The 18,733-nt window shown below is 40.7% G+C and overlaps 1 protein-coding gene across 2 annotated transcripts in view; it reads right to left on the bottom strand.

Moving 5' to 3' along the window:
* Positions 1–18,733, bottom strand: part of FCHSD2 (FCH and double SH3 domains 2) — a 123,403-nt gene that overhangs the window by 79,623 nt on the left and 25,047 nt on the right. For both annotated transcript variants that reach the window (XM_048294390.1, XM_048294392.1), the window contains exon 3: positions 17,227–17,272. In XM_048294390.1, the coding sequence (XP_048150347.1) occupies positions 17,227–17,272 (46 nt within the window). The remainder of the gene's footprint in view (positions 1–17,226; positions 17,273–18,733) is intronic.

The following is an 18,733-nucleotide window of genomic DNA, read 5'->3' as shown; positions in this document are numbered from 1 at the left end:
TCCACCCAGGCATTTTCTGTATTTCCATTCTCAACACCAACTGTCTGGTTGATCTCGTCAATCTCTTTTTTTCTTTCCCCCCTTCAGTTTCTAACACTTCCCACCTCTATTTCTTTGTCTTGGCCTGGTAACACAAAACTTCATCAGCCATTGCCATAATCTCATTTTTTATGCTGTTCCACAGCTCTTCACCATTCACTTCTTCTTTCACCAGGGACAAAATTCCACCCCCCAGCTCCTTTGTTTTCTTTCCTGTATCTGGCTCCTTCCATCTGTGCTTATCGTAGATCTTCATCCCTGACACTTTTTTGGTTGCTCTCAGCTTTGCTGCTGCCAACACTTGCTCAAGCTCTGGAGGTAACTCTGGGAGAGAGGAAGCCTTCGACAGCCCCAGGAACATTCCCTGATTTACTGCAAACTCCCTCTGGATTGCCAATCCTTGTTCACTGTCAGGTGCAATTCAATGAGCCTTTACAGGACGGGGTTTATTCGGAGACTGAACTTTATACTCGCTCAGGAAAATAATCAGGAACTTCAAAGAGAGTTAAAATAGTGAGCACAAGCAGGGCTAAAATAATATACACATTTCTTACTTTAATTAAAGCATGCCTGCAGGCCATGCCATTGGTTTTGGCGTATGAGAGTACCACTACCAGCTTAATATATGATGGTACATAATTGGATTTTACTAATCGTTCTGCTCTTTCATTCAGCAGATTTTAGAGACTAATTATTACCGGTCTTCTGTTCCAGGTATTCACAACATTGATGGAAGGACAAAAAGCATTTAGGATATAAATAGGAGGACAGAGACAATACTGTTCACTGAAGGGGGAACAAATCCAGCCTGCTTTAGTAGAGTCCAACCCACAGTCTTCTCCCGTGACGTTTTTCCTGCCCAAAACTCCCATAACCATGACCAGAAATCCCATCACTGAGATGCCACAATGCTGCTTTCGCTTTCCCTCTAAGGACTGTGTTTCTTCAACATCCCACGGGTACATCAGCGGGTGTACATCCCTAAATTGTGGCTGCCCCATCCCTGGGAGCATCCAAGGCCAGCTTGGATGGGGCTTGGAGCAACCTGGCATAACAGAAGGTGTCCCTGCCCATGAGCTTTAAGGTTGCTTCCCATCCAAACAATTCCATGGTTTTATGATTTTGTGGTAACACAGACGTTCCTCCCCCTCCTCCTTTGCAATTCCTTGCCAAATCCATGGGATTAAAGGACACTTGGTGATTTACACAGCCAGGGACAGCTCCAGCTCATGCTCATCCAGCTCAGTGCCACACAGGCCCTTACAGGCACTCACATCAGCCTCAGCCTTTTCCAAAAATTAAAAGGCACTTAAAAAAATAAGAAAAGGAGGCAGTAATAAAAAATTATAACAAATTGTATTTCAAAAGTCAGTTCCAAATCACTGCGTTTTCTTATTTCCATCATTATTATACCTAAAAGAAAACACATTTTCTCCTTCTCTGGCATAGGATTATATGATTAATTTGGCATATACTTAACACACGTTTGTCAACTCCTTGCTTCACTGTAGGCCTCCAGCCCAATATTTTCTGTACAGCTACACAGATAGAGCTACCATTCATCATTCAAAGGTTTCTTTGCTGCAAACCAAAGATGTTCTGGTAAATAACAGTTTTGGACTCATTACAAGGTGAGTCATGTTTGAGTTTCCAGTCATCACAGGTAAGTCAGTTATTCATTCTTAAAATATTTTTAATATGCTCCTTGCATATTATTCAGAGCTGTGCAGAAAAATACCTTTGCCACAAGTCATAGGGAGAAGGGGAAAAAGAAATTCATTGTAAATTATCAGCTGCTCCTGGGAGACAGAGACACTGCAGTGTGCCAAGTCAAACTAGTCCCAGACACAAAGATGTGAATAAAGCTTTAAAACTGAGATCAAGCAGGGAAATTAAATAGATCACTCAGAAAAAATAAAACTAACTTCATTTGGTACTGTATTTTACACACTGGCCAGTGTGTGTTTAAAATTCCATGGTTTTGCAAAGGAAAATGCTCTTCACAGGAATGCCTGAAGCCAAAAAGAAGCCAGTGCTGACACAGAGCCTGGAGAATGCAGATGGGCTTTCTCAAGTCTTGTTTTAAGCAAACACATCAAGAGCAAATTTCTGCTAAGGAAAACCAATGAAATCTGGTTTAAAAAGATCTGAAACAGAATCAGAACCAAAGTGAACTGCATTCGTATTTAAATCAGCATTGGCAGATAATAGATTTTAAGAAACAACTTCTATTTCGCCCAGGGCAAGCTTCAAATTTGCAGTCTGGGCTCATCTCTCCACTCCAACCTTTTTTTAGCCTGTTTTTCTTTAAATAAACCACGTGTTTCTGAACACAACACATCAAGCTCGGCTCTGTTGTGACTTACTAACTTCCACAGGGCTGGGTCATTATAAAACATTTATATATTGGTGCAAATGTACATAGATAGGGCTCCACAAACACTGAAGCAAACAGAACCCCTACCTGGAAGCACTTGCAACACAAATAAACCACCGATAACCAGGGTAAATCAGAGTTCAGTGTGACCTGGCAGCTGCAGAATCAGGGGCACACAACAGAGACACTGAGGGCAAAATAGGCAAGAGACTGAAAGAAGTGAACTAAAACCTTGTGGAAAGTTAATACACAAGGGCTTGGTACTTTAAAGCCTCACAAACAAGGAGTTTAAGTGTAAAAAATTGAACAGAAAAATGCTCTGTATCAATTATTTCCATAAATATTGGAAGGAAGTTTTAGTTCAAGTCATTTCATTGCTACATATGGGATTTTCGTACTTCGACAACTGAGAAAGACGTTGTGGCACTAATACAGAGGCAAAAATGAATCAAAACATACATGAAACATGAAAAAATCATCACTGAGAAAGGTGACATCTCCCTCTTTTCCAAATCAGAATCTAATTTGTTTGGGAAGGGAAGACAGAAAGGCAGATTTAGAAGTTAAAAACAAATACTGGTTAAAGGCAGGGATGATCTACCCACAAGAGGACTGAAATCACAACACTGAATGCAGCAAAAGAGGATTCACTGAAACCAGCAATATGAGATATTTAATATGTGGGCAAGAAAAGCCAGGGATGGCCAAAAACTGAATCACCTATGGCAAACATTCCTAAAAACAAAGACACCACCTAAAAACACACAGACAGAAACCCACCTTAGCAGCAGAATATGAATGATTTAATGAGCCACATGCAAGCAGGGATAATTATAAAATAATGTGGCATTGTGCGGTATTGATGTAAATGAGGGGCAATTCATGGCCCTAAATTGCTTCTCACCTTTAAAAGATATCTGAAAATCATGCAGGATTTTGGTTTGTATCCCATTTTTTCGCTTCCTGTGAAATCTGATCACAACTCATCCTGAGCTTACAAAAACCACTTGCACAAGGTCACCTTGGCACTGGAGCTGCTCAGTGGATTTTTGTTTTTATTACTGTTTGGTAGTGGATCTGCACGTCCAAGCAAATACATCTTCCAGACACTCTGAAAGGCAGCAGTGGCAGCTCTTCATTTTGTTTGTCATTCCCTACTCCCACAACAGGGAAATTTCTGGGCACCTTGCCAAATTATATTTAATTAAAAGCTCCTCTGCTTTTGATTCTTTAGTAACTTGGTTACCAGCTCCATCGACCACTTAGGCAGGGAAAAGAATTTAATCTAAAAGTGGTTTTCTCGGGGGTTTACAGAACTGGGGACAGTATAATTTGGAGTGGGGAGACAGCTGGCAGTACAGTTAGAGAGAGAAAACATTGAAAAAGTTGGGCTAGAGAAAGCCCAAATCAATGGAGCACACTGATGCTGTACAAACGCTGTTTATTTAAGCTTATCACCTGGCAAACCAAAGTGCTTTCTTCAGCAAGAGAGGAAGTTCTCCCTCAGTACCTGAGTAATTATTTAGTATTAATACCTCAATAATCCATCAATTCCTGTGCTGAAGCCTGATTTCAAAAAGAAGGAAAAAGATCTTTTCATTAAAAGGAAATCTCCTGCACTCAAAGCAGGCTCATTAAACACATCCTAATCAGATACACACCAGTGGAAGGTACAAATATTTCTTGGATAATAAAGGCTGGCCGAAGAATGCACCAGTTTATTTCAAGGCTGGGGTGGCTCTTAATTTTAAATGGTGGAAAAGTATCTCTGATCCTATCAGGAGCCCGTGGTCATGGATTTAAACACTTGCCATATCAAAAACGATGAGTGGCCCCCCGATACCCTGAGTGCAGTGGGATTTATATCCCACAAAAGCACCTCCAAGTGACTCAGTGCAGCAGCCAAACTAGTTCCTGAGGATTTTTCCCTGAAATTGGTAAAGCAAAGTGAATTTCAGCCTCACAAGTCTGAGCAGAATAAAGGTGGTACCTCTAGAAGAGCTGCCCCTGTGCTTTCAATCCTAACTCCAAAAAAAGGAAAACCCTACAAAATTATGGGACAGGCTTGGGTACACACTCACTGATATGTTCTCTTTATCTTTACATGAAAATGCTTTTTAAGTGTGCTGAACACTTGAAGCTTTAGATACTACGAGAAAAGAAATCATAAACCACGCCAAATTCACTGAACAGATCAGAACAGAATTCCCACAGGCCCTATCCCTGCTGAACACACAGGCTGATTCCATCAGCCAGCCAGGCCACATCCCTGCTCCCACCAAGGCTACATTCCAGCAGTGCTTCCTCAGCATGTCCTAATCCTGCCATGAATCAGCAAACATTTCACGCTCCTGAACCTGGATAAACTGTAAGAATAATCAGGGAGAGACTCTGTCAAACACGACATCAGAAAGTGACTGAGAGAATAAATCTATTTATTCCTGTTATATACAACTCTGGGAGGATTGGAGCTGGTGGAATTTTACAGCTGGCTAAGAGAGAAAAATATCACTGTTCAGTGAAAAGAAATTTTTGTGAAGCAGAGAGTATTTTATTTTTAACAATATGACTCAAATTTAGCTACATTCAGTATCTGCATTTGGAAGCTGAGCCTCACTTCAGCTCTGTGGCTTCCCAAAAAGAACAAACGTTTTAGGAACTGAAATTATTTCCCGGGAGGTTGTTTGCAGCATTTCTCCTTTACAAGTTCTTTGCCTCATTTCTTAACACCTGACACACACACACAGGGGAAAAACCCAAACAAAAACAGTAGATAAGCCATATGAACTTGCAAAACATGTAGTGTGAGGGGGGGGGGGGGGGTTTAAGTTTCAAGAGCTCAATTTACTAACACACAGCAAAAACCCTTTTTCTCATGGATTTCTCTCCAGAAAGAAGTTTAAGAAACCAAGGAGTCATGGCACAAGCATGAAGGTCACCACGAAGCCAGTGACAGCACCCACTGCTAAAAAAATAAACACCACCCATTCACCCCAACCCCAGAATTTTTACCATTTATTGATGTGCATTTATTACTAGGGAGGAAATCAGCTTTGAAGCCAAGAATTATCATTTCTTAATCTTCAATCACAGAACATTGGGTGTTTGGAGTCACAAGGATCACCAAGTTCTTTGTTATTTGGAGGAAAAGAAGATAAATTTCTACCACATATATTCAATGTTCTGTATGTTTTTTGTTCTTTTTCCATGCAACAGGTACAGAGCTCTTTGCAGGGAAAAAAAAGTGGCACGGTGTAGTTTTAGCAACATCTCAGTATTTCTTCAAGGTATTTCTAAGAACTCTTGGTGCAACCCTCAACCAAAAACCTTCTGCAGGAGACTTCCCAGAAGCTGCCTGCACCTTGGATCACATTGCCACATTTTGTTATGTGAGGAGGATTTTGCTTTCCAAAGGTCTGACACATGACCTGCAGCCTACAAGAATCATCAGAAATAAGCATTTTGATGTATTCCAGCTGTTTCTGACTCTTCATGACCTCTTTTAAGCGACAGCAAGGGTTAAGCAGCTGCTGAACAGAGACCTCCACACCTTTCATTTAAAGGGAAACATCATGAATGGAAAGTTGTGTTTAAAGGAACTTTGGGATTTTCAGAGAAGCCTCCCTTGGCCACTACTTGGGAGAAAACCTTTTGCTCCCAACTCTGAGGAACAACTGATAAACTCGGTTGCGGCTGTGGGGTGTCTTCCCTTCCCAGACTATGGATGTCAGAGCAGAGGTGAGTTACAGCCTTGCAGGATTTTCTATCCCCTCACAGCAGCAGGTGCATATTTACAGCATCTTTTCCAAACCCAAGCCCTAAAAACGGGTGCACTGACCCAAAAATTTGCTTTCCCCCCTCAATTTTCACCAGATATCCTTATTTGAATATTTATATATATAATACGTAACAGGTTGTATTATTATTCTTATACAAAAGAATTTTAGCATCATTACACCTGTAATAGCTGTATAATTGAAAACTCTTTTTGAAAAGGTACATAGTGTATTATCTGCATTATTTCACTTTTATGAACACAGAAAAAATAATCCTGCTTACAAATTCCACCCCCAACCAGATTTATTGGAAGGCATTCATAGAGATGCTTTGCTCTACCTTAAGTGAACATAAATTATCAGACAGAACAAAACCAGAAAGCCAACATGGGACAGAAAATATCTTTCAAGACACTGCTATAAATACAAGAAAACCCCACGTGATAGGAAAAATGCAAATTTTTGGCCAGCCTATTTGGATAGACAATCAAAAAGCAAACACAGATGTACCTGGCATCCTGAAGAGATATAAATCCAGGAAACCCAGGAGCTCACAAATTTCACATCTCAAAAAATGTGACCAGACCTTGGTATCTTTTTTTTTTTTTTTTTTTAAATTACCTCTTTATGGCTTGTGAAGGTAAAAAAAAAGCTCTGAGCCATATTTGGACACAAGCAGAGCTAAGAAAACCAGTGCTGAGATGTTTTTTTCATAAATCTGTAGGCTTCCTCCTACTCAATTAGTTTCTGTTTGCAACTGGTATGAAATATGCTTTTATTTTTGTTGAAAATATGACAAACTACCCTTTAAACTGCAGAAGGCAGTGCAGAGTCTATTGCCAGAGAGAAATGAGCAGCAGGCAGGGTATCTGCCTAGCAGAAAACACGGAGTAACATTGAAAAATAAAAAAGGGATAGCAGGAATAACTCTATACCATCATCAACACAGTTCTGGTGATTGAAAAGAATGCTTTACATCTATAAATTACAATGCAAATCAATGTTAAGGTGCTGTTCCTGCACTATACCTACACTGGATTTCCCCTTTGTGTGTGTTTCCTGATGATGATGTCACTACCTTACCCATCAAACCACATTTTAATATATTTTCTCAATAAAACAGAATTTCTTTTGGAAATCTCCCAATACAAAGCTTCTTCCACTGACTTATTTTATTTTCCATGGGAAAAAATGGTAACTGATTAATAAGTAACTTGATGAATAACCAACAGGATACAACCAAACACTGCTAAAGTAAGACAGCACCAATCCAGTAATCAAGTGGAGCCCATCCTCTATATGGGATGCCAGCCACTTGTATCTCTCCAGAATCCTGCTGGACAAGCATCTTCCCTCATCTAAAGCACCACAATGTTCAAATATTGTTATTTATTCCTTCTAAAATGATGTGGAAGGGAATGACCCAGCTGAGCTTCAGTGCTGGCCACACACACCATAAAACGGAACAATAAATGTTTGGAGAAGTCTCAGAAATAACCCCTAGGATCTAAAAGTTGATGGGTTTCCTTTCTCCCTCCTCTTTTTTTTCCAGAGTGTAAGCTGGTAAAAGGCCTTTATCTGTATAAAACTGGACAAGTCACCTACTGTGGATGCAGGGTCTGACACTGAATAATCATTATGGGGAGATTTGACTTAAACATTCTCTGTTGGGGTTTTTTCTTTGAGCTGTCAACACATCCTGGTTTATCCAGGTCTGAAAGCAAACTTCCAAGGCTGGAAAGAGGAAGAAGGGAGTATAGTTTTTAAAAATAGTTAAGAACACATCTACTGTATCCTTTAAATAATCCTCTAAGACAAACAGCTTCAGTAGCCAAGAAGCTCTGCCCAGTTCTCCTTACATCCATCTAATGAACTCCTGAGGGTCCAACATGAGATCTGGATCCCTGGGGTCAGGGATTGCTCTAGAATGGAAAGGATAACAGGCTGCTCCTGCAAACCCATGTTCAGGCCTTTTTACAGTGTTAACACAAGTTTATGTGTTTAATTATTGAACAGTGAATAAACTGAGCTTTTTTTTTCTTTTGTATTTTTTTTGTATTTTTTATTTAACCAATGGAGACCTTTTCAACAGTAAAATTAAGGTAATGTGGTCTGAGAAACATGAACAGGAAGAGTAACTTTTCAGAAATGTCACTACCTAAAATAGAGTCACACACAGCCCAAAACCACTTTAGTTACTGTGCAGAAGGTGCAAACAAACAATTTTTCAAAGTCCCACAGAAGAAAGGAACACCAACTCCTACAAATTACCTCCGTGTGCCCACTATTTGACAACCAGCTGAACCAGCTGAATTGCAGAAAATTTCATCAGCTGAATTAACCAACTGAACTATACAAAGAATGAAACTCTCCATACCTTTTTTCAGTGTGGTTTATTTTTTTAAACCATTTTCTTTTTAATTGCACTCTCCTGACCACCATTTTCAGGCAAAGCAGTGATTGCTGGGTTTCCCTAAGTTATGGTCTTTTGATTGCAACAGAGAAGGTGCTTATTAGGTAAAGAGGCAGAGTTATGTTGGATACAAAGGGTATTTTTTCATTTGATGGCTCCAGAACAAATGCAGGCCTAACAGAGGTGGTGAAGAAATGCAAATAAAGGCAAAATAAAGTTTAAAAATATAAACAGCTTTCAACTCGCTTATGGCCTGCTAGAAAATACAAGGACAGGATGATGGGTGATGTTCATGCACCAAGTATTTGCCTTCTTACCTAGAAGCTTTGGGGATTTAAAAATCCCCAAACAAACACCCCCCCAATGCACATCCAGAGCATTTCTGGGCATATTGACTGCTTGTAGATCCCTGCACAGCCGTGTCCAGCAGTGGTCTGCAAACCAGGATGCATTTCCTGAGGAACTGATACCAACCCGAAAGCGGGGAGGAGAACATGGCACAGCCATTACCAGGAAAAACAGTGCAGGAAAAACAGCCAAGGAGGTGGCTCAGGTAGGGCCTGGGCACTCAAACGGCCCTGAGAACAAAGACACATTTTTCCTGAGGGATGCAGTTTGGGGATCAAGATACTTAAAGATCTTCCAAGTTGAAAAGGGATAAGGGCCTCACAAAACTACAGTCTTGACCAGGAGGTTGAACAGGCAACCTCCAGGAATCTCCTCCACCCAAAGAACTCCAAGGTGAATGTGAGATGTGCATGAGGGGTGGAAAGCTAGGAAATGAAAGAGTATTGCATGCCCAGGACAAGATATAAGGAAAGACGTGGAAAAGGAACCCAAATAGAGGTGGAGAAGCCTTGGCAGGGTATGGCTGGCACGGACTCATGACTCAGCGCTGGTGTTGCTGCTACTTCGGAGGCCCAAAGTTTCCACTGTGCTTATTTTTAAAGCCTTGAGTTGTGACTCGCCTGCCCTCCTAAATCCCAGGAAAAGAAAAGCAGCTGCTGGGAAGGATGACTGGCTTGAATGTGTTGGGAAAGAGCTGAGACGCTGAGGCAGCGCGAGAAAAACTGAGGCAGCAGAGGAAAAACGATGCCCACTGAAGCAACTCACAGGTAACTCCACAGGCTGCAGGATCCACTGCCTGGCTCACTGGTAGAGCTGAATGGCCAAGCAAAGAGCAGCTCTGAAGAATAAAGTTTTTCATCTGCAAGCAGAACCACTTACAAGGATCCAAATTCCAGGCCCTGGATGCTTCTGAGCACAGTAATCGGAAAGAAAAATAAAGGCTAAAAGCAGGCTCAGAGAAACTTGCTTGCATCAGTTCAGCAAAAAATGGGGTTTCTTTATGAAGGGCTTTCTTTGTAGGAATAGAGTAATTCTAAGCTTACCAGCCCCTTCATAAGGAACTAGATGTTTTCACTGAAAATAGAAGCTGACAGTTCTCCTCTGTTCTTAGAGAAATATTATTTTAACCTAAAGAATTCCATAAAAACTGTAGCAGATAGCTTAGCATTTTTAAAAGGCTGCCTTTTAAAATTCTTTTTAAATGGACTAATACTGCAGTATAGGGCATTTCCATCTTTCTTCTAACAGAACAGCCAGTGAGACAAGACCAAAAGCAGATATCCCACTTTTCCCCCCACTTTAAGTTCTGACATGTGTTTCTTGGAGACGGAAAAGTACATGAACAACTGAATGCAAAATCTACATAAAAAGAGAAGGTCAACGATAACATTGTTTGGAATGTCACTCATAGACCCAGTGTCTTTGTTCCAGGCAAAGTATATTATATTAAATGTTAAACGGACATTTAATATAGAGAATTATAAAGAGCTTCTTGTTTGGGGGAAAATAGGGAAATGTGCACTAAGAGGTTGAACTGTGACAAGTGCAGAATAGTATCAATAATCCCATTATAACACCTGATTTGTCAAACTTATCTCTACAAGTTATTCTAAAATTCACAATAGTGTTCCTAACCATTTATGAAATGGAGCAGATGAGTCTTTGTGGCCTTCATGGCCACTGATTCTCCATGCTTTGTCAGGAAGAATGGCCTGAATAGCCACGGAGTCCTACACTTCGTTTTCCTGCCCCCCTTATGGATATCCCGGTGCTTTGAATGGAGAACATAATCCAAAGGTAGTACCAGGCAGGTGTTTTCTTTCTGGCAGCAGTAAGTTCTGTTGATGTATTGTACACCACCATGGCTGAAAGGACCACACCAGGCCATCAATATGCATGATCTCCACACCGGGCAGCGACTGGGAAGCGCTACGGATCCTCTCCCGAAAAATGGAAAGTCAGTCGTGCTGAGATTTAAAACTAACTAAACAGTCCAGGCTCCAGGTGCATCTGAAATCACAGGCATTCCACACATCCCACACTAAATATGAGATTTTTTCAGGGATATGGCAAGGAACAAAGACTCTTAAAGTGATTCCTCATAATCCCAGTTGAAACACAGGTCTTCCTCTGAGTTTTTTTACCTAATGAATCCAAAGCTCGTTTAGAAAACACCAGTGATTATCCAAAAGAAATATCCTAAATTAAGTCACAGAATCTCAGAATGTCTTGGGTTGGATGGGACCTTAGAGATCACCTAATTCCACCCCTTGCCATGGGCAGGGACACCTTCCACTATCCCAGGCTGCTCCAAGCCCCAGTGTCCAACCTGCCCTTTGACACTGCCAGGGATCCAGGGGCAGCCACAGCTTCTCCGGGCACCCTGTGCCAGGGCCTCCCCACCCTCACAGGGAACAACTGATGGGTATCAACCAAAAACATCATCTCCAAGCAAGTATCAGCTCCTTCTGAAGGCTCCACACCCTCCCTGGTTTCCAAGGTCCATGAAAAGAGCAGGAGGAAGTCCACAGAGAGCAGCACAGATTGTTTACAAGCAAACCTGCCTGACACGGTTGTCTGTGACAGACGGGAGCAACCACAGCAAGATTCCAAAGGAAGGAAACAGAAGAACCTCACAGCCCTTAAGGATCCATGGGGGAATATCACTCAGTGCAGGAGTGGGTCTGAATGGCATTTTTGCCACTGGATCCAGAGGTTTCTTGGATATAGCTTTTCCCCCTCCCCCAAGTAGCTGTGCCAACCAGGCTTCAGGGAGCAACATCCAAAAAAAAGTCACACATGAAGCTTCTGTGGGTCTGCTGCCTTCTCCTATAGAAATTCCTACAACAGGAAAGGCAGAATATTCAAGTCAGACCTTGGATGATACAATTTCAGTAGCTGTTCCCTTTGTACAGGTAAGAAATGAACTCTGCTAAGAGAAAGAGGTGCCACATCACACAGCCACCACTGGGAAAAAAGGGAACTTGAATGAAGACCAGAACAAAGTCACCCTCCAGGCACTGGGCTGGGAGGAGAACATTCCCCAGTGCTGGTGGATAAAACCATGACTTTCCTATTCAATTAAACCAACACACTGAATGCCTGCTAAAATGGTCTGCAATACTACCAATAAAGTAGAAAGAAGATACCTCAAAGCTCTGCCACACTTGTGAGTGGTGCACATGAAGCACCTCAGGCCTCTGGGGTCACTTCATCCAGGTTGGGTTTGCTTTATTTTGTCTATCTTTTAAAATACGATAAAACCAACACTTGCAGACACTGAGTGAGCTCATTCCTGCAAAAACATTTTCCAAATGTTTCCTACAGAAAATTTGAAAATACAATAAATGCACGGACATGTTTCAAAGCAATTTGTTGTCTTTCAAAGTAATTGCTATCAAATATATCCAGATACAGCAGCCATTCAGCTCAGCATACCCAAGACGAAAATTTCAACATAGACCACTCACGTACTACAATTGAAAGTTTCTCTGCAGAGAAACCACAGAATGACAACTAAATTCCTTCCAAAGATAAGCCTGAGATTAAAAAAAAAACAAAACACCAAAAAAACCCCAAAAAAACAGTTTCTGCATATGGGCTAATTACAAACTAAACTCTCCTCACAGGATCTGGAGTACAGAAGTCAAAGATCTTAATTCCCTAAAAGTTGAAGGGTCCCAAGTCTTAATAACATATCTTCCATACACACACAGAAACTAATTTCCCAGGTTTTTTTTGAATTACTGCTTGATTACAAAAGTCATCGATTTCACCATAAAGCAAAACCAAGACAAATGTCTTAAATAATACAGAAAAACTCTAGAGGGAGGTTTAGCACTGCAGTAACTCTAAAATCATCCTCAGAGGAAGAAACAAGTAACTCAAGTTCATCTGTGAACAAAACAGCTCCTGAGCAGTCAACCCACGGCTGCTCCTTGTTTGTCCCCAAGTCGGGGACCCACCCTTAAAGTCCACAATCTCTTCCTGCTCTCCCACAGCAACCTCTGTATCCTTTGGGATTAAAAATCCAACACATTCTGCCCAGACTGCAGGGAATGATCTAATGGAAAGCTGCTTGCTGCGTTTGCAAGGCAGGTACCTCAAGTTATTTTTTCCTGCTGTGCCAGGGGTTCCGTAGCTTGGAAGCAGAGGAAAGACTTTGCTTCACCCTGGAATTTTTTTTGTATTCCAAGCCTGTTGTAAGGCTGTGTTTGCCATGCTGCAGCTGTTTTGCCTCGTCGGATTTAGGAATCAACCCAGGTGACTGGTGTTCCATGCTGACAGGGTTCTATTTACAGAGCTCCCCAGCACCATTCCCAAATCTCCCAGCTGTTCCAGTGGAGTGTCTGCCATCCTCCTGCTCTTACAGTCACCACTGGAAAGTTGCAATAAATCGGTGTATTTTCAAAAGAGTTTCATTTCCATTCTATCAGAGACTTGTGTTATTTTGGCTAAAATTCACTCAATTTCTCTCATTCCTTAAGAGGGAAATACCATCACCTTTCCAGTCTTCACAGAATAAAGATAAATCAGTTAATTTTCACGAAGTGTTGGAATACCTGATAAAGAACAGCAAAGGAAAAAAATGAGCCATGGCACAAGTTACTAAGACATGGTGGGAATATCTGATTTTAACTCTTACAATTTTAATCCTCTGAAAAATTGTTCAAAAGGCCACTGGGCAGCTTGGCATCCTTGTCAAGAGGTAAAAGAAATGGTCAGCTTCTATTTTTGATTTTAAACAACGGAAAACCAGTACATTCTGGCAAATATATAAATGAATTATATATATATATATATATAAAAAATGTAAAATAAAGCATGTTATGTTTATTTATTAAATATCTGCTTTATATATTATGTATACACATGCACAGGTTATACAGATCAAAATTGCTACAGGAATACTGTCGTTTTTTAGGAAATATGTATGCACATATTCTGATGCCTTGGAACGAGTGTGTTTTCCAGGTCTGGTGAGACACAGGGTGAGGGAAATGGGTAAGGGTGACCTGGTATCTGCTTACATCCACCTCCCCACCTTTCCTCTTGCCTCTCCTGCTTCTCTCTCTCCACCTCCAGCTGCTTTTCCCTCTCTCATCCATTTCACCTTATTTAAGGCTCCTCTCCTGACCACTACCATGGACATGAGGAGCTGCCACGGGACTGTGTAGCTATGAACTACATTAACTTTCATTTTCTCCTCATTTGAAAATGTTTTAAATGTATGAAGTTTCTCAGTGCCACAGACACAGAAATCAACACCGAGTGCCCTGTCCCCTCTTGATGACAGATAAGCTGGTTTTACTCAGCACCCACAGCTCTTCCATGTTAATTTGAGCTCTAGAAAACACAGAGAGGAGAAAAAAAATCCTAACAATTACTGCCTCTTTTAAAAAAAAAAAGCTGGACACTTCTACTTGTGCCTCACTTAAAATGTAGCTCAGGGAATGGGCTCTCCCACCTTTTTTGTCCAACATCAGTGCCTTTAGTTGAGGTACTACAATTAGAAACTCATTAGCATGCAGGGAAACTCAACCTCCTTGCAAATTCCAAGGGGCCAGGCCATGCTGATTGCCTGGAGTCACGTTTTACTCTGAAACAATGATAATGAAACATCAAGCAAAACAAAAACATGACAAGGAAGGTCATCTGTGTGTTCCCAGACTGTGAGAAACTGGTCTCTTGAGTTGAAAGTGTGAAATAACAGTAAGCATAGCAGAGATGTAACTATCATCTCAAACGCCCCAAAAACCAACATTTTACCTATTTAACATGCTGGCTAAAACAGTTTTTTGGTAGGTAGCAGTAAAAGCACCCATTCAGTAAATGTGTTCTTTCACCATAAGAGTATTCTCAGCCACTGATTTCAGGTAGCTTATTAATCATGGAGAATAGCTAATAATAACAATACAAAATTGCAATTTAAATGCTATTAGCAGGCTTACTGATAGTGGGAAATGAGAACCTTTCTGAGCTCTCATTTCTGAATATTAAGGTAAGCCTCTAAGCATATATTAAATAATGCAGGACCAAAATTACAAGAGCTGAGTGCAGAATCCCAACTGATCTAGAAAACTGCGGAATTGCTGATACATTGGGTACTTCTCCCATTTATACCATGGCACAGCCTGGAAAAGCCAGGAAAAAACCAACTGGAGATGGACAATAAGCAAAAAAAATGCTCCAAAAACCTTCAAAGGCAACAGGTACTACAGGGTGAAAACACTCCACAAAAAAACCTTGACAGAGTAAGAGCAGGGAAATTTAAATACAGGCCCTGTAATTCATCACATACATTTGCACCACTTACCATGTAATTAGGGGCAAGTAATAAACACTGGGCTGGGGTGTTTCATTTGCCTTTGGACAGGTTCTCCTGCTCCCAACAAAAGCACTCTGTGTTTAGAAACTTGGCACCCAAGTGCAGGGCACCAACCTACAATTTTTTTTAAACCAACAAAGCGTTCAGTTCTGGGAAACTTATTTTCACTGGCCACCCTTCCACTGCTTCTAACTTGCCAAAAAAAAGTCAGATGTCAGAATATTCCAAATTCCCTAAGGTGACAAGAAGCATTTGGAGAGTATCTGTGAAAAGGTTTAGAAATCTGGCTTCATGAACTACTGAGCATTTCCAGCTCCCTTTATAACTGGTTTAAAAGGAATATCCCACTGCTGATGAATATGACTTCCCATTTATTTGGAGCACGACTTGTCTCCCGAAAAGGCTTTATGTGAAATTTTATTACCACCTCCAAAACAGAAATCCTTTTAGAGGCCCTCGAAGAAGCATCCAACACTGTTTTGGAGCCGTGCACTTATCAGCAATCCAAGGAAGCGATCCCACAAGACTTCATTCATATAAACAGCCATTCAGTGAATCTCAAATGCTGCAGCTGCATGGCTGCAAAGTTGGGGAGGGGGGGTTTTAAATCCAAGGAGCTGAAAGCCTCAGTTGTTAAGTCTGAGCTTTCTGAAGCGCAGAGTGTAATTATTTTTCCAACTTATCACTAATTCCCTAAATGCAGAGACTGTTGTGTCTCTGCATATAAAAGACATTCCCAGCGTCTAATGGATAAATGTATTAAGAACTGATGTTAAATTTTCTACATCAGTTACAAAATCACTCAAGAATACACATTTTCAACCACAGTTTCAGGAGGCACTGTCATTGAAAAATTCAGGTATTTAATCAAATTTAGTTCAGCTGCCAATGGAACTGATACTTGCCAAGGTAAATTCACGTCCACAGAAAGAACTGGAGCACCAAGAACTTATGGCACTATTGTGAGTGGGCTTAATTCAGCAGAAATTCCACGGGATTTAGGAAGGGTTTTCAGAGGAGTTTTAGGCTGAGAAGACGTGCAGAAAATCCAGCACTAAAACCCTATCCATCACAGGCACAGAAATCATCTTTTCCCAAGCGACAGTGAAGTCTGGACCCCGGAACACATTTGCTCTGTGTATTTTGGGGGTGATGCAGCACTGAGGACTAGAAGGATGTTTAACATGACATCCTACAAACTACACTTGGAAGCAGCCTAGTGACAGCTTGTGTTCTCACATTCCACGTCAGGCACATCTCCAGTTGGATTTACGGCACACTGAGCTCCACGAGCTCACTCATTTGGATTTTATTCTACCTTTAATCTATTTTAAAATAAATTAATATCTTTTTAATCTGTTGTACTTGGGCTTAAGCTCCAAGAGCCTTTACTGTAAATTAAACAGGCAGCTGCCCCTTATTAGATGCTCTCTAATTTTGGACCAGGGGAGAAAAAGCAATCCTCCCTCTTTTCTCACAAACAAATCAAAATTCATTCCACTCCCTATCACAAGCATGAGGCCAAATCCGCCTTTATTTCAGATGAATGGGAAGCTGCTCTTACTGAAGAATGTGAATTTAAATTTATTTTGGATCGACTAAGCCACAACATTTCCTCTCCCTCTGATTGACCTGATTTTACCTTTCACTCAGGTTTCACACTGACTTCTGAGAAAACCACATGGAGTTTGACTTTATAACAATTGGGAAAAAATGTTAAAAATGTTTTCTGTACTCGAGAACTTCCTCAAGTCAAAATACATGAAAATATGGAATGGGCCTAAGTCCTGTATAGACCAAACTGATTCAGAACTTCAACACATTTTCCTAGTAAGGAACTTACGGAAAAGATAAATGAAAAAAACAAACACTGTGATAATTTGCTGATTAACAAATTATCCCAACAGAACAATGCCACAGCCATCAAAATTATTCCAGAACCTACCTGTGCATATTCTTTCTCAATTGCAGCTCTTTTCTGACTGAACGCTCTGAAAGAAGGTGAAAGAAATCCCATTAATACATAAAAGCAAAACACTACAAACTCAATAATTTAGTCAAAATCCATTAACACAGGGAGCAAAACTCTACAAATTCAATAATTTACTTTAAAAGGACCTTCTGCTGGACAGTCTGTAGAGTGAAACAGCAACAAGAAAGGGAAATGGTTTGACAAGTGCACATCAGTAGCCCAGCAACGACCGCGTGTGGACTCCACATACGTGGCGGCTGAATTTCCAAGTTTTATTGGGCAAACTCAGTTCCCAGGAATACTCAGTTCCCAGGCAGAAATAGCATTTTCCTCATGAAAAGCTCATCAGCTTTCCAGTGGTACAGCTGAGGGAGGAATTTGGGAGCACAGAACAATTTGGCTTTATGTATCTAGACAGACTTAATTTTCTTCAGAGTTTTTTTGATCAGAGTTATTTTCTTTAAGCTATACCACAAACTACTAAGTTTAAAGCTACACCATAGGCACAAGAAAAAGCTAATTATATTTAAATTAGTTACACAATAATTCTGGTGACATGCCAACAAAAAAACCCACCTCAGGAACATCCTCTAATAAAGTTAACTCAGTAAAAAGGAGCTCTGGACAGGCTACTCTTATTCCTGTCTACTCCATTTCACCCATGAAGAGTATCCACATGCTACATGCTCAGCTTCCCCAATGGGATGTAAAACAACAGTTTAAATGCATCATGATTTCTTAAAATTCTTCCCAGACCAATGACAGCCCAAAAGATCTGGTCACATTCCAGCTCCAACAGTTAAACTTCCTAAATCCCCCTTGTGTAGCCCAGGTGGGTTCCAAGGGCCGTGTGACTCCCATATGAAACACCTCGATAGGAACAGGTGAAGTTGGCTGAGATGCCTGTGAATGAATTCCCTTTTGCAAAGCATTCCAAGTACTACAGCTAATATTAGAAATCAATTTCTTTTAGGATCTCCTGCTCCAAAATCTAATATCCCAGTCAGTTTAGCAAAGACCTAGAGACCACATCATTGCTCTGAAAAGACTCTCTTTTCTCTCGGAAGTACAAAGAACTGCACAAATAACTACAAGGAATAACTGAAATGTGTTACCAATATTGAGAAGGTAGAAGAAAAAAAGCAGCTGTCTTTGGAACATAAATCTGGGAATACTTTAGGCAAACAAAGTTATTTTCCAATTCTCAGCTAACTGCATTTCAAAACATAGAATCCCAGCTAAATTACACCAAACCTGGATATTTGTGTATTTTCACCTGAGGTTTTTTCCCACCTCATTCAAACCAAATTCCACTTAATTTAATTGCAGAATGACAACTGTGACAAGCAGGAAGCCGGAGATATCTCCAAAAATTTTCTACATTAAAAGTTTTGCACCAGAGAAAAAAAACCAAAAGCATTCAACCAGCCCTTGTGCAGGATTACAAAATAACACGGGAATCAAACTGACTCCCAAAAGC

The sequence above is a fragment of the Corvus hawaiiensis genome, chromosome 2, assembly GCF_020740725.1.
Source record: "Corvus hawaiiensis isolate bCorHaw1 chromosome 2, bCorHaw1.pri.cur, whole genome shotgun sequence".
NCBI lineage: Eukaryota > Metazoa > Chordata > Aves > Passeriformes > Corvidae > Corvus > Corvus hawaiiensis.
The sequence above is the reverse complement of the archived record's forward strand: the minus strand, read 5'-3'. Positions and strand labels throughout refer to the sequence as shown.